The sequence below is a fragment of the Neoarius graeffei genome, chromosome 15 (assembly GCF_027579695.1).
Source record: "Neoarius graeffei isolate fNeoGra1 chromosome 15, fNeoGra1.pri, whole genome shotgun sequence".
Lineage (NCBI taxonomy): Eukaryota > Metazoa > Chordata > Actinopteri > Siluriformes > Ariidae > Neoarius > Neoarius graeffei.
In genome coordinates this window covers 11,710,670-11,727,228 of record NC_083583.1, presented here as the reverse complement: position 1 = coordinate 11,727,228, position 16,559 = coordinate 11,710,670, and the positions used below count along the sequence as shown (strand labels likewise).

Below are 16,559 nucleotides of genomic sequence, written 5' to 3'. Positions count from 1 at the left end.
TAGCTAGCGATAACTCTTAGCTAACTATGTTAGCAAAAACCACCCATTCAATCTCTATTGAACGATAGTTAGCTAACGGCAGTTTACGCGTGGCTGAAAAAAATTAATCGATGTCTTAATTACAACCTGAGCACATAAAAATAGATGTCTGTTGGTTTTCTAAGCATTTGATGACTTAAATTCACCCTTTGTATTTACATACAGTATGGACCCTTTTCACGTGACGTCACAACAAACGCGGCCGCCATTTTGGACATGTACTACCAGTAGTTTACCACAGCCAACATTGAGGAACGGCAGCAAAGAAAGTTTTTACTTTCAGCAAGAATTCCATCATGCCACTATATTGTTGTGCACCTGGATGTAGTAACCATCAACAAACAAGGCAAGGTTTATCATTTTATCGGATCCCGACGGAGAAGATGGATAGCGGCCATTAACAGGAAAGATTGGCAGCCCTCGGCATACCAACGCTTGTGTAGTGACCACTTTGTTGGAGGTAAGACGAATAAAATTAGCCAGAAAAGGCATTACATTGCTGTTAACATTCTGTGGCGGCGAGTGTGTAACCAAATAGGTTAAAATAACCCATTGTAACCTCTTTGTTCTTCTGTAGTAGCTATTGTTGACTAGCTAATGTCAACAGCATAGTAGCTGGTATGTTACTGTAGCAATGTTTACGTTCAGTCATTTGGATGACTGTTAAAACCTTTCAGTCTCAAGTTTTTCCTTTACTGTATTTACTAGTTTACTGTAATTATGATCTGGCAGCTATTTACATCGGATCCAGTGTAAATAGCTGCCGGAGCCAACGTCTGAGGTTCCGGAGCGCGCTCCGGCTTGCTCCCCCTCAAATTAAGCAGCGCGCTCCGGCTTGCTCCCAGAGTGCTTCGGCTGAGGTTCCGGAGCGCGCTCCGGCTTGCTCCCCCTCAAATTAAGCAGCGCGCTCCGGCTTGCTCCCAGAGTGCTTCGGCTGAGGTTCCGGAGCGCGCTCCGGCTTGCTCCCCCTCAAATTAAGCAGCGCGCTCCGGCTTGCTCCCAGAGTGCTTCGGCTGAGGTTCCGGAGCGCGCTCCGGCTTGCTCCCCCTCAAATTAAGCAGCACTCCAGAACCTCGGCCGGAGCACTCCGGGAGCAAGCTGGAGCGCGCTCCGGCTTGCTCCCCCTCAAATTAAGCAGCGCGCTCTGCCGGAGCGCGCTGCTTAATTTGAGGGGGAGCAAGCCGGAGCGCGCTGCTTAATTTGAGGGGAAGCAAGCCGGAGCGTACGTCAGTGAACAATCCTGGTGGAAGCAGGTAAACGTCGTTCTCTAAGCCTGCTAACCTCAATTTTTGCAAATACCTCTCCCTCTGCTCGCCCTGTAAATGCCCTACGTCGCTGGATAGTGAAGGTGTTTTCTGCATCTCGCGCCTTTTTCTTTTATGTTTTTCGTTTGTCGCCTTCCTCGCATTCAAACTGATTCGAGCCGAAGTCCACTACATGTCCAAAATGGTGGTCGCGTTTACGAAGGTCACGTGACTGAAAAGGGTCTATAACTTCTTGACATAAAAAGATATAAAAAGGTGATGATACACAGGGCAATTTTTTGGGCAGTGTTGCTGGGAAATTGTGCTTCGACACTTTCCCATTGAGATTGCGCGACATAATTTCTATCTGAATGATTTTGATCATTCTGGGCAACTTTTTATGAGTTGTGTGTAAACCCAAAGTGGTGCATTTACTTCATCAAATGCTTAAAAAACCAACAGACATCTATTTTTATGTGCTCAGGTTGTAATTAAGACATCGATATTTTTTCTTCAGCTAAGTGCAAACTGCTGTTAGCTAACCACCACGCCATAGAGGTTGAATGGGATTTAGCGAACTAGCGGAGGTTTTTGCTAACATAGCTGAGCGTTATTGCTAGCTATGTAGGGATAACGTTAGCTCTCTTGCGTGAAGTTAAAAGTGATGAGCAGCTCATGGGGTTTTTTTTTTTGTTTGTTTTTTGTGAGCTGTAGTAAAGATTGTTTAACTTCCTGTCTGAACTAATTCACATACAGAGCACGACTACTTGTGGAACCCGAAGGTGGAACAGTAGAAACTTCGGGATCCAAAAAAAAAAAAAGCCTTTCAGGAGCTCTGTAACCCCCTTTTCCTCCTCAGCAGCATCTCCTGCCCCATGTCCTTTTTACTTTTTTTGCGGAGATGAGAATTAAATGGGGCGGCACAGTGGTGTAGTGGTTAGCGCTGTCGCCTCACAGCAAGAAGGTCCGGGTTCGAGCCCCGTGGCCGGCGAGGGCCTTTCTGTGCGGAGTTTGCATGTTCTCCCCGTGTCCGCGTGGGTTTCCTCCGGGTGCTCCGGCTTCCCCCACAGTCCAAAGACATGCAGGTTAGGTTAACTGGTGACTCTAAATTGACCGTAGGTGTGAATGTGAGTGTGAATGGTTGTCTGTGTCTATGTGTCAGCCCTGTGATGACCTGGCGACTTGTCCAGGGTGTACCCCGCCTTTCGCCCGTAGTCAGCTGGGATAGGCTCCAGCTTGCCTGCGACCCTGTAGAAGGATAAAGCGGCTAGAGATAATGAGATGAGATGAGATGAGATGAGATGAGAATTAAATGATGTTTTTGTGATGTATGTGTCTAGGTTTGCCACCATTCAGAAATGAAAATAAGGGACGCCCACCACGGCTCCTTGGGGCCATGACCACCACGGGCACGACTCCCATGGGGTGGGGTGCCCGCAGCAGTGGTATGTTTTATTTTGTAGGTGTTTGTAGTAAAGGGATGATCAAGAAAGCTAATAATATAACACACTAATAAAATAAAATTTTAATCTAGGAAATGTATGTATTTATTTATTTATTTGTTACTATTATAATATACCGTACGCCACTGAAAACACTCGCCGACAGACTTTACAGCTTGCTCTGTAGTCGTCTCCACTCACGCTGTCCAGCCAAGGATGTGCCTCTTCCCACTCACGTCTGTATTTTTGTAAGCGTTTACGCTTTTGAGGACGTGGTGGAGTCCCGGGTGCAGCAGACATTTTTAAAAAGCCTGGGTTTTTTGAGCAGCGCCGGTGTGTGTTGTCTGTCTCTAGGCAACCATGACAGCGCCACACGCAGTGACGCAGGCAGCCAGGCACAGACGCACAGAGCGTGACACAGAGTGGAGGGGTTTGTGTCCTGGGTAGATCCCGCAACGGAGTATTTCCTGTTTTATTTTGTTCATTATTGTTAGATTTAGTGTTGATATGTGTGAGATAGACATGTGTATTGGACATTTATGAAAATATGGAACAAATCGCGTCCCGTATCGGTTCAATACGGGACACAAGATTTAATTGCCAAATAAAGGACGATTCCGTATTTTACGGGACGGGTGGCAACCCTATATGTGTCGGTTATTAGTTATAGCATATGTGTTTGAGGCTAGTAGCATTTTTAAAGACATTTAAAAAAAGTGTTTATTATTAACAGAATAATGTGGTTATTTGCACTACGTTCAGACTGCAACCTGAAACGACCCATATCCAATTTGTTGTGAAATCCGATTTTGTTGTTAGGCCGTTCACATTACCAATTATATGAGACTTGTATGCGATCTCCAATATGAACGGAAAACGACCCAAAAGTGTCCCGCATGCGCAAATTGACATGTAATAAGCACATCTACGTAATACGTAAACAAAAAAAAGCGCACTCTTCAAGTTTGCAAGTAAAGCATGGAGATGAGGCGAGACCTGGCGATGTGGTTTTTGTGGCGGCGGCGGAACTCACACAATAATCTGATTAATGTGGGCAGCAGACTAATGAGACCGAAGGTGTCAAATTACTGGAAATTTCCAGAACAATCTTATAATCTTGTAATACAGGATGGTTTAACATCCAGGTCCCTACCAAATCCACCATTAGCTTGATCAATTCTATAAAGTCTATTTAAATTCTGAAAACTGTACAAATGTTGTTGTTTTCCACCAAAGAGGCGGGATTAGCCAACGCAGAATTGTGACGTTTGTCTCTTGTTGATGACGTGTAGGTCGCATAAATGCGACCTGTCCGGTCAGACTGCAGTCGCATGTGAAAATAACGGATATGCATTGGAATTAGGACCACATATCCAAGCGGCCTGGGTCGCATGTGAAAAAATCGGATCTGTGTCGTTCAGATTGTCAATAACAAATCGGATACAGGTCGCATATGGGCAAAAAAATCGGATATGGGTCGTTTCAGGGTGCAGCCTGAACGTAATCTTTGACATACTATAAATGTTAAAATAACGGCAAATTATCTTTTGAGCAGAGTATCTATTCAGTTTTGTTCCAGAAGTGATATTTACTTGAGCGAAATAAAGGCTGAAGCCAAGACAAAAGAAGTGACAGCTGCAAATGTTTCAGTGTCTGTCTCCCTGGCAACAGATTTGCTCTTCTCTGATTGGTTGTTGCCAATTGTCTGTTGCCCCGTGTCTCACCTGGTTGCCCGTTGCCGGCAACATTTGCCCAAAAAGTTGCTCCACGTATCATCACCTTAGGAGAGATTTATTTAACCTTTATGGAAGGAGTTTACAGTGTCCGCACTTGATAGCGGTCAGTAAGTTTTCTGCCAATTGATTAGAATTATTACATGCTGGATTTTTTTTTTGTGAAACAGAGTAAAGTTAAAGGTGTCATTTCTGCTGCAGGCTTACAGTGACGTGCTCGTAGTCCTGGCCCAACTCGTGAGATCCTGCCACCACTTCTCTCTCAGCGATCCACTGCTCCAGATCGTCCACCTCGCGGTTCAGTTGGAAGAGGCGGAACCTCTCATCCAGTTTTCCTCTCCTTTCCTCCGAAAGGTCCTTCAGTCCTGCGTACAGTTTATCCACCTGCGACTGGCGCATCCCTATTCTCTCACTGCACAGCCAACAGAACCACACAGGAAGCATCGGTTACTGTCAAACTCACCCAAAAAAAAATCAGGTAGAAACGATTCTTCTTTGGATGTGTGAGAATCATAGAATCTGTGCCACTTCTGATTTGACTCCTTAATCATTACTGAGGAGGCGACACTGGAATTTCGGAAATAAAATGAAATAAAGGTAGGCGTATCAGACGCTCGCTGGCCGTGCTGTGAAAATTGTCCATGCAGACGCTCATCTAAGTTTCCAAATCTGTCATTGCTTAACTCTTGGATATTTTTTATCATGGATACTATCGTTAAAAAGCGTATAATCTCTGCTTTCCAAAGAAATGTATCTGGTTAAGATCTGTTCAGTACTTTGGGAGTAACGGCAGGCTGAAGTCGGTACAACAGAGTAAAAACTCTGCTCGTGTGACGTCGGGAAACTGCCGGTGATTTTCTTTTTGAGTCACGGGAAAGCGGTCAGGCCCCCCCATCGGTTTCCGACTGGATTACTCGTCAATATCAATGAGATAACTTTTATAGGGCTGTTCTTTCGCTCTCACTGTTTCTGATGAAGGATTCAGCAAAATTTTCCGTCTGCTAGTTTTGATGTTCTGATTCACGGGACACTTTGAAGTGAGTTTTCATAGCTTTACCTACTTATTTTTTCAAATCAAACTGATTCCTCTAAATAAATAACTATTTTAGAATATAACTGGAGTTGTTTTGATGAAAAATATTGAGATCTTAGTGGTCGGAATGAGATTTAAAAAAACCAGAAGTCAGAAACGCAAGTGTCGATTTCAGTTGAGTTAATGTGAATTGTTTACTGGATGTGGATCAGACAGTTTTTTCGAGGTTCGCCTTGAAAGCTGTGAATATTAATCAAAATTATCATTTATATTCTTTCATATAAACACTAGTCGGCCCTACTTTTGAGAAATACAAAGGCCTACAGAGCACAAAGAGGGGATTAGAAATAATCTTTTATTACTTTTTTATTGCGTGTACAGATTTAATGTTTTTACCTGATTAGCATAATTAATACAAATTAAATACTAATTTGCATAATTTGTTTTTACTCATTTTTCAAACTTTGTATTCAGTATACAACCATCTATGTGCTGCCGATTTCCATGTAAATATCTTGAAAAATAAAAAAACTTATTAAGAAAAAAAACATTTGAGCTCGTTGGTTAATGAGGCCCATTTTGGACCATGTGATCCTCGTACAGAATGTTACAGCAGTTTAATAAAAATTAAGCCGTTTTTCCAATCTTTGATTTGCAATATCTCAAGAACGGATAAACATATTTTAATTCTGATGTTGTTCTGCATTTAATTCTGAATTCAGTGAGAACGGTTTCAAACAGTTTGGACTGAATTTGAATTTTCACCTGATATGCCTCGTAAAGTTCATAATTCATACAGAATATTCGCTGATTAATCTGGTAACACTCTTTCTGTCAGTGTTCATCAATTATACAGTAATTTCCTTGTACGTAAACTAATAAACTCATGTGTCAGTTCCAGAAATGTCTAAATAATTCCTTGATAATTTATAATCAAGCTATAATTATTCACAATGCCACTATTCATTCGAATGCCTCGTGATTTACTGTGTAACCCTTGTGAATACATCAATAATGTCAACTAATAATCACTGAATAATTATAAAGCAAATGTAATATTCCTAAGCAATTATAAAAAATATTATAAATATTTAAAAAGGCATCACCAGGTGCTTCAAGTAAAGAGAATTTCTTTAATGTTGTTTATAATTTTTGTAATGTAATATTTTTGTAATTTTTTTTTTTTGACCAATATTCTGTCCTCCATGTTTGTTTTTCTTGCTTGCAACCTGAGATGTGATCTGAATATATGTTGGCTAAAAGCACTCTGGACATCACTGTGTGCTTTAATGAAAATAGATAAAGGTTTGGAAGCTGGTGGCTATTTCCCATAATACACTGCATAATAGAAACCCGCTATAACGAACTCTTTTACTATGAACTCTCGCATATAACAAACTAAGTTTGTGTCCCCTGCCTTTAGTGACTGAGTCAGGGTCTTCAAAAAAAAAGTCACTGTGTCATGTCCATGCACCATTAGGACGAATTACTCATTACCATGCACCTGTTCCGGGTTAGAGCGCAATCACAGCGTGCACTTAGAAACACTCTCTAAGCACACAGACTTGTCGAAGTTTACACACTGTACCAAGTGTCTCACATTACCAATCCTTATATCTGTGTATTGCCTTTCTGATTTTGACTTTGTTTTGTGGATTTGGACTCTTTGTCTCCACCATTCTGTTTGTGCCTTGCATGACCATCACCCGTTTCATGACCCTGCGAATGTTTGTCTTACGTTTTTGACCTGTTTGCCTGCCTGATTGTAAATAAACACTCTTCCATCATGTAATGCATCGGCTTACTAAGCCATGCGCTCCTCTTCCCCCCAGAGACAAACAATAAGTAATCAAATCCGCAGTCAGGTTAACAATAAATGTTAATGCCATGAAACAAAGGCTTAATGAGCCTCACTTAGGTGTTGATCACTAACAATTAACGATAACGGTGATCAAAGGATTGATAAAAGGATGAAATGACTGCTGATACTGCTGAACTTCATCCCTAGTTAAAGTGTACTGGTGGCATTTTTATTCTTGGGTTTCAGTCACGTGACTTTTCTTGGCGATTTCACTTCCGGTAAAACAGCTGGTGGTCTAGCAAACCAAAACGGCTGGTGTAGTGCAAACAACTAGCGATAAGTTATCAGAGTACGCTTGTAATCTAGAAGCGACTGCTCGCTTTAGATATATTCAGAAGATCGCTATGTGCAATGAAATCGACCCCTACAGTCTGGGAAAGAAGGATTTATCATACGATCTCAAAAACTACCCTTCAGTCGAGTTCCCTGACATCTCGAACTATCTGGTGTTGCAGACGTCCTTCTACACCGCAAAACAGATGAAAGCGTGGAAGAGTATGGAGGCTTACGACTTTTTTGAATGTGGCTGGATAAAGGACCTCGCTATCAAGTCGCTGCCCAATGAATCCTGGATTGTTTTTGCCCGTGTAAGTATGTTGGTTTTTTTTAACCTTTGCGTTCGCGTCTTTACAACGAAGTGCTGCAAGTTGAAATGCAAACAAACAACAGTTGGCTTGATCCTCTCTTGTGTTGGCTCTTATCTCTCAGCTAAATCATTCACAAAGATCATCAGAAACCCCTTTAAAGACCTGGATCTTAGTTAAACAAGACGGAGAAGTGATCACGGCGCATTGTAACTGTACGGCTGGGGAAGAATTTTGTCGCGACCTTCATGCATATGGACTTTGTGAGGAGGAAACAAAGAAACAGCTGAGGACTTTAGCGCTTCGTGACTAAAAAAGTACCGTAAAATAACGACACATAGCAAGAAAAGTACTTGGAAAACACTAAGGACAGAGCTGAGAGGGAAATACAAACCTTTCACCAAGTGATCACTGCAAACTCGAGCATGCTTCGACTCGGCTACCTTCGATTTCACTGAGAGGTTCAAAAGCCACATTTCTCGACGTCTTTTTGTGAAATCCTGTGTTTGTTCACCCTTTTTTATTAGTTCACGGCGAACCCTGAAGAAACTTTTATCAGTTTCAGGGTTTGAGCGATACGAACAACCTAAAACAATAGAAGCGTAAGGCATTTTTCATGCGAGTAATGCACCTTTTCCGTACAAATGCTTTGTCAACTGAGCTTTGGTAGACCACCAGCTAAAGTTTTGAATAACTAATGAGGTGGATGTGATGTCACGAGAAACCCAAGATACCCCCTGCCCCGCAGCAAGACATAAATGACATCATTGGTGATTTCCAAGGCATGAATGAACTTAATGATGAAGATTTAGAAAACAGAGTGAGTCATTGACAATGATACACTGGTAACTGCCGTCATTTCCTTAATACCGTAATAACAGACGAGGAAATCAATCATCTCCTCTGTTCGTAATCCTTTAACTCCGTCAGCGAACTGCGATAGTGACTCAGAAGGAGAAATTCGTGAAAAGGAGAATGTGTAAAATTTCGCATATAACATGAGTTTGGTGTTACAAGTGGGCCCGTTTCAGTATTATTTCCAGAATTTTCCGAACCTGTGCAGGAAACCTGCTTAAAAAAAAACCCTCAGTCCTTAATCCAAGTCCAAGATCAGTAAAAGATCAGACTAAGCTTTATAAAACGACTGATTGCTGTCAGACCTCAGGACAAGAGGGACGAGTGAGGCTGCTGTACCTCTCAGGGTGATTGTCAGCCACCAGACCACGGCTGGTCTTGGAGAGCTGATGAACGGTCTCGGCGTAGTCCTCCACCGCCTGCTCGAGGATCTGGTGTTTCTTCAGCATGGCCACAGAGCTCTGCTCATCCTGACAGACAAAACAAAACACAAATGATCAAGCAGCAGCTTCACCAAATAACAGTTTTAGGAATACATATTTCCTCGTCAATAACGTCGGGATGGGCTTGGAATCAATTACAGAGAAACTTGACCATGAGTTCATGGTCACTGTGTGCATTCTTATCACGAATTTCCTGGTTGCCATGGTTTCCTTGGTAGTAGCTCGCTAGTTACAGAATGCTTGGGGGAAGAAAAAACATCCAATTCAGCCACTAATTGTCTTTCTATGTCAAATGAGATGCCTTGCATAAAAATTCTCAAGCATGCTTCATGATCCGGATCTGGATTTTAGCAAACCGAACTGGAAAAAAAAATACTGTAGCCGAGTTGTTTAATATATTAAAAAATAACCTCAATGAGGCTGGAGCTCATACCGCCCACTGTTGTTGTGTGCAAGTTTGAAATCCGATCAATCCTGTAGGAGGAGTAGCGATTTTTGTGAAATTGCATATGACCCCTGCCATATGCACGGCAGGTGGCGCCACCTGGTGAGCAACTCTTGCTGGAATATGTCTTTAGAGTCTTCTGGGTGAGTTTCAGTGAAAACATCCTCGCAGTTTACGAAGAGTAGTGTTTAATGTGACAAGTCACCCCAAATTTTCAAATGCCCATTAAATATTAAATATGACAGATGGCATAACCATCTGGAAAACTTTTATACAAACCAACCTGGGGAACATTCCATATGAGTTTGATCAAAATCTGATCACTCCTGTAGGAGTCGCGGTTTTTGTGAAATTGCATATGACCCCTGTGTAGCCTCATCCATGGCAGGTGGCGCCACCTGGTGAACACTTCTTGTTGGAATACGTCTTTAGAGTCTTCTGGGTGGGTGAGTTTCAGTGAAAGCGTCCCAGCAGTTTACAAAGAGTAGCGTTTAATGTGACGAGTCACCTAAAAATTTCAGACACCCATAAAATTGTAAATATGAAAGGTGGCGCCACCATCTTGACAACTTTTATGCACACCCACCTGGGGAACATTATATGCGAGTTTGATCAAAATCCAATCAATCCTGTAGGAAGAGTAGCAATTTTTGTAAATTGTGGACAGACAATGATGATGGACAGACGATGCGTTGATCGCATAAGCTCATCCAGCCTGGCCTGCAGCCTGATGAGCTAAAAAAACCCGTATATTTCAACAACTCGAATTTTTGAATTTATACATGAACCAGTACACTTGTCTCTTGTGCCACCTACTTTACACTTCCAGCAGCTGTGACTTAAAAAAAATAAATAAATAAAATTAAAAAAAATTGTACACACCTTAGCTTTCTCCTCCGACATCATGTAAAGCTCCTGCTCGCTCATCCAAGCCTCCGCTTCGGCTGCGTCAAAGTAGTACTGCTGCGCCTGGTGGGCCTCCTCCAGCCGTTCGTGCCTCTTCTGTGTCTCCTGGATGAGGAGCTTCCAGAGGTCCTGCAGCTCGCCGAGACGCACTCGGATGGGCTCAACACTTGGGCTGTCCACCGTCACGATGCTCTGGCTGCGCTCGAAGATGTCGTCACAGCGCGGCTGATGGCCCTGGATCTCCTTCTGCAGGGTCTGAATGAAAACCAGAACGTCAAGGATGTAGTCGCTCATCTGGCCTGCCATCAAAACAACCATGACTAGCAAAACATCAAACAGAACTGAAATGTGACGATGTGAGAGAGGACCAACCTCCACGACTAATTGTTTACAACAGGAAAATCAATAAAGGACTAAATTTTGTTCCCCGAGCAAAGGTTGATCCAAAACATCGATCAGAACTGAATTTGCATAATAAATGAGAGAGGAGATACAATTCTAGTCAGAAGAAAATATGTTGAGCTAATTACTAATTTGTTAGCAAAAATTGACAATACAATGACCAAGTGTTGTGCAGAAGGTCTAGTTCTTTCAAATAAAACATTTAGAGGTGGGTTTTAGAGGTCTGCGCGGGACAGAATTTTCAGTCCCGCTCCCGCCCGCTCCCGCATTGTGCAGTCCCGCTCCCGCCCAGAATTATAATTTTCAGTCCCGCTCCCGCTCCCGCTCCCGCCCACGCCTGCCTGCAAATCCCGCATGATGCAGACATTCGCGTTATTTCTCACAAAAGTTCTTGTCATTGGCTTGGGGAATTAAACATGCTGACCTTAGCTGAGCTCTCTGATTTATGGCCGTTGTATGTCAGAACCTTTTGGCACTTATCACAACAAGCAAAGGGCAGCTGATTTCCCTCTGCGTCGTACACGAGTGAGAACGACTTCCAAATGTCTGATTTCAGGACTCTTGACTTTTTAACGGTAAATGTACCTCTTTTTAAAGCAGCACTTACTTCTGAAGCACTGTGAGCTTCACTAGAGGAGCTCTGCTCTTCTGCCATGATCGGAGATCTCAAACACGGAAGAGCGGAAAGGAATCGGAAACTTAAGCGAGATTAGACCACATCCGCAAATTTAGGCATCTTAAAATGGTTTTATTAATGCCAAATAAAATATCCAGCACAAATTATATATGATAGACATAAATTAATAATTTATACTTTTTATTTTAAACACGTTTTTAGTTAGCGGGACTGCAGCTTATCACCTCTCCCGCCCGCTCCCGCATTGTGCACTCCCCCTCCCGCCCGCGCCCACAATGAGCTTTCAAAATTTGTCCCGTGCCGCACTGCTTTGCGTCGGGTCCCGCGGGACTCCCGCGGGAGTGCAGGGCTCTAGTGGGTTTCCCAAAAGCCTCTTAATGCAAAGAGCATCTTAACTAGGAGAGAGAGTGTTGATTGTGATGCTCGCTCTACCATTTAATGTTGATCTTTGTGCTACGATGTTTTTGGGAAACCCACCCCAGAACTGAAATCTATTGAGAACTGAGGGAGGGAGGAGATACGATTTCACTGAAAATAAATAATGTTCTAAACAAATTGTTGACAACAGGAAAATCAACAAAACAAACAAACAAAGTTTTGTTCATCAAGGGAAGATCTACCCAAAACATCGATCAGAACTGAAATCGGGTGAGAACTGCAAGAGGACATACAATTCTAATGAGAAGTCCCAAAACTCATTAAGTTGACCTAATTACAGGGATGGCAACAGGAAAATTTTATTTCAGCTGAAACTCCGAACGGGGGGTTCAGGGCGGCTCTGCCCCCCTGAAGCTTTAGCCTTTTTAGCCTCTTCTACCTATTTTCTAGCCATTTTACATGTATATTGTGTGAAAAATACATGATAAAAATAAGTAAGTATCTAAAGTTTAATAGAAAAAAGACAACTTACTCTGACTGCCCCAGGCATATTTACGAAGTGCAATAACATCCGAGTGTTTCTTGACCTTAGAAGCATGGTCAATTAATGCCACACAGCCACGGGATCTGTAGTTGATCACATCGTTACAATAAATGCAAAATGCTTTGCCAGGCAAATCGCACTTCTTGATAAACTGTTCAAGCGTCTCGCTGATCTCCTCGATCTTTTTTCCAAGTTTAACTTTCGTAGTAACTGTCCGCTGTAGCCAATCCCAACGAAATTTGTTCTTGACATTTTTGTCAATTTCAGCCACTGATGCTTCTTGATCTCGTGATAAAAACTTCATATTTCCACGGAAAACAACGCTCTCAAAACCTCGTGCAAGACATTTAGCTAAAGGCAAAATGGCGGCCAGTGAAATGAAACATGCTTTCGCATTGGTTGAATCCTTCACTTCGCAACCAATCACAGACTCGTTTGCTTATTTTCATTGTTACACTCGATATAGAAGCTTCCGTTGTTCGTGAGACATGTGGTTTCGATACGATTTGACACTAATCTCGGTAGCAGCAATAAAAGTTAGGTACCTAACCTCCTCTAAAACTTTTCTCTACGGATTTAGACGGTCCACAAAAATGATAAAATTGAAATTCAAAACGGCGGATTTCTGCCGTTCGGCGGAAAATTGCCATCCCTGTAATTAGCAGTTTGTTAGCAAAAATTTGACAATACAATGACCAAGTTTCGTATAGAAGGTCTAGTTCTTTCAAACAAAACAATCAGAACTGAAATCTATTGAGAGCTGAGGGAGGGAAGAGACACGATTTAACTGGAAATAAACAAAGTTGTAAACAAATTGTTGACAACAGGAAAATCAATAAACAAAACGACCCAAAACATCGATCAGAACTGAAATCGAGTGAGAACTGCGAGAGGAGATACAATTCTAATGAGAAGTCACAAAAGTCGTTAAGTTGACCTAATTAGCAGTTCGTTAGCAAAAAATTGGCAATACAATGACCAAGTTTTGTAGAGAAGGTCTAGTTCTTTCAAACAAAACAATCAGAACTGAAATCCATTGAGAACTGAGGGAGGGAGGAGACACGATTTCACTGAAAATAAACAAATTGTTTACAACAGGAAAATCAACAAACAAACGACCAAGTTTTGTTCCTTAAGGGAAGATCTACCAAAACAAACATCGAGCAGAACTTGAATCAGATGAGAAATCAGAAAGGAGATACAATTCTAGTGAGAGGCCTGGAAAAATCGTTAATTTGGCCTAATTAGTAACTCGTTAGCAAAACATTTGACAAAACAACCAAGTTTTGTGCTGAGTTTTTTCAAGCAAAACAATCAGGACGGGAATCTGTGGAGAACCGACGGAGGAGACACGATTTAACTGAATTGTGGACGACGGACGCCACGCCATGGCATCAGCTCATCAGCCTTATGACCAGATGAGCTAAAAAGCATGAAGTCTCGGAATTGTCTCACACAGGAAGAGTCGCGGTGATGTGTGCCAAAGGTCCGTGTGATACCGATCCATGTTAACGGCTCACCTGGTTCTTCTTGATGAGCATCTGGACAGTCTGTAAGTTGTGGCCGTGATCTGTTGAAGTCGCAAGAGGCATCCTCTCCTCAACCCAGAGCTGTGACATGAAGGAAATTATGTCATTAACATTTCACACACTTATTCAAACAAACACAGCTCAACTGCTCAGTCGTTCGACTCACGATTTCGTCCTCGACATCACGGTTGAACTGATGGATCTCCCTGGAAGCCATGAGGAAGTTCTTCCTCTTCTGAAGAGGATCGAGCAGCTCCTGGAACTTCTTCTCCACCACTTCGCGCCGCACGTCCACCTCGTCCGTGTCCTTGCCCTCCTGCCGCAGGATGTGAGCCTGAGACTGAAGCTCCTCCACCTCCCTCTGACGCACCTCCACCTGGTTCTCCAGCATCTGGACAAGACAACCAGCTTGCTTTACATTTCAGAAGCAAAGCAGTGGATACATTCTGTAAATCTAGTGAGATGATGGGGATTATTCATACTTTCTCTTTGTTATAGTGCCAGTTAAAAGTTTGTACACCCTGAAGCAATATACATTTTTCATGATCTAATTGAATAAAGTGAGATATATCTATAATTTTTCTTATATTAAGAAATGTTATTCTTAAAGGAACAGTCCACCGTACTTCCATAATGAAATATGCTCTTATTTGAATTGAGACGAGCTGCTCCGTACCTGTCCGAGCTTTGCGCGACCTCCCAGTCAGTCAGACGCAGTCAGACGCGCTGTCACTCCTGTTAGCAATGTAGCTAGGCTCAGCATGGCCAATGGTATTTTTTGGGGCTGTAGTTAGATGCGACCAAACTCTTCCGCGTTTTTCCTGTTTACATAGGTTTATATGACCAGTGATATGAAACAAGTTCAGTTACACAAATTGAAACGTGGCGATTTTCTATGCTATGGAAAGTTCGCACTATAATGACAGGCGTACTAACACCTTCTGCGCGCTTCGGCAGCGCATTGATATCTGAGCTCCGTATCAATGCGGCGCAGAAGGTGTTAGTACGCCTGTCATTATAGTGCGAACTTTCCATAGCATAGAAAATCGCTACGTTTCAATTTGTGTAACTGAACTTGTTTCATATCACTGGTCATATAAACCTATGTAAACAGGAAAAACGCAGAAGAGTTTGGTCGCATCTAACTACAGCCCCAAAAAATACCATTGGCCATGCTGAGCCTAGCTACATTGCTAACAGGAGTGACAGCGTGTCTGACTGCGTCTGACTGACTGGGAGGTCGCGCAAAGCTCGGACAGGTACGGAGCAGCTCGTCTCAATTCAGATCAGAGCATATTTCATTATGGAAGTACGGTGGACTGTTCCTTTAAAGGAAGTTAAATGATCCACAAGTACAGTAAAACAATTTCACCTGATCAGATGGCTGTCAATGAAAAAATATGCCCGGATAAATTTTGTATATTTAGCAGTTATTCCACAAAATCAAGTCATACATGAGCTGAGAGCTGACGAGGCGCGTAGCACTGAGTGGAATAACTGTTTTAGTCCAACCACATTGACTGGATTTTGAGAAATGGAGCATTTTTATATTTATTTTTTGCAAATTCGATAAATAAAAACTTTATACAAAACATCTCACAAAATAATTTCCGCTTAGAATGTAAACAAACTGGCGAAATGACAGTAGCAATTTGTGAAAAATGCGATAATAATTCTTGAAAATAAAAAAAAATGTTCTTATCATCAAATACTTTCATTCTATGTTTTGTTGCTTTTTTGGGGATTTTTTGGGGTTTTCTTCTTCAGATTTTTTTTGTCAGTTGGCAAACCAACTTTAAGGTGCAATTCCGCCATCAACTGGGCTGGAGTGTGGAACAGGAGAAATTGGGAGGGGAAAAAAAACTATATTCTTTTAGCTATTTCTGTTTCTTTTAAATACTTGATAACCCCCAAAATTTTGTTTTCGAGTCGAGTTTTTATTTTGTCCTTGGTTGGTTCAGCAACACGCTCTGCCATTTTGTTTTTCTCTCCTCACAGTATACGAGCTAATATCCTAGTCGTAGCCAATCAGAGTACACGATTGCTCATATACAGTGAATGTGCATAGAATAGTCGTAGATATTCAACACTACATACATTTTTTTGTTTCTATTTTAATTTTATTCCACGTCCACAAATCTGAACCTACATTTAAATTCCATGCTTTTTTTAATGCCTCAAGTGGATTTATAAAAAAGCAAATCTTGAAGATTAATTTTGAGCTTTATTAATGAGAAAATACTTTGATTCATTTTAATCCATAAAAAGGTCTGGAATCCACTTTCTGTAAACTGTAAATAGAATTTTTAAAGTGTCTCATGCACAAATGATTTTAAAGCTAGACTGGCTTTCAGATTTTTCAAGTGTAGGTCATAAAAATAATTTTCCCGACACCCAATTATTTTTGTTTAGAGGACCGAAAGCTACTGAATTCGAATCACAGACTTCCAATTTTATTATTATTTTTTAATAGAACAATTAATG

The 16,559-nt window shown here is 41.8% G+C and overlaps 1 protein-coding gene across 2 annotated transcripts in view; it reads right to left on the bottom strand.

Annotated features, from left to right (window-relative positions):
* sptbn1 (spectrin, beta, non-erythrocytic 1) overlaps positions 1 to 16,559 on the bottom strand; it is a 237,292-nt gene that overhangs the window by 30,006 nt on the left and 190,727 nt on the right. For both annotated transcript variants that reach the window (XM_060940853.1, XM_060940854.1), the window contains 5 exons: positions 14,242 to 14,466; positions 14,067 to 14,156; positions 10,562 to 10,840; positions 9,131 to 9,261; positions 4,666 to 4,870 (listed from right to left, as the gene is read on the bottom strand). In XM_060940853.1, coding sequence (XP_060796836.1) covers positions 4,666 to 4,870; positions 9,131 to 9,261; positions 10,562 to 10,840; positions 14,067 to 14,156; positions 14,242 to 14,466 — 930 coding nt within the window. The remainder of the gene's footprint in view (positions 1 to 4,665; positions 4,871 to 9,130; positions 9,262 to 10,561; positions 10,841 to 14,066; positions 14,157 to 14,241; positions 14,467 to 16,559) is intronic.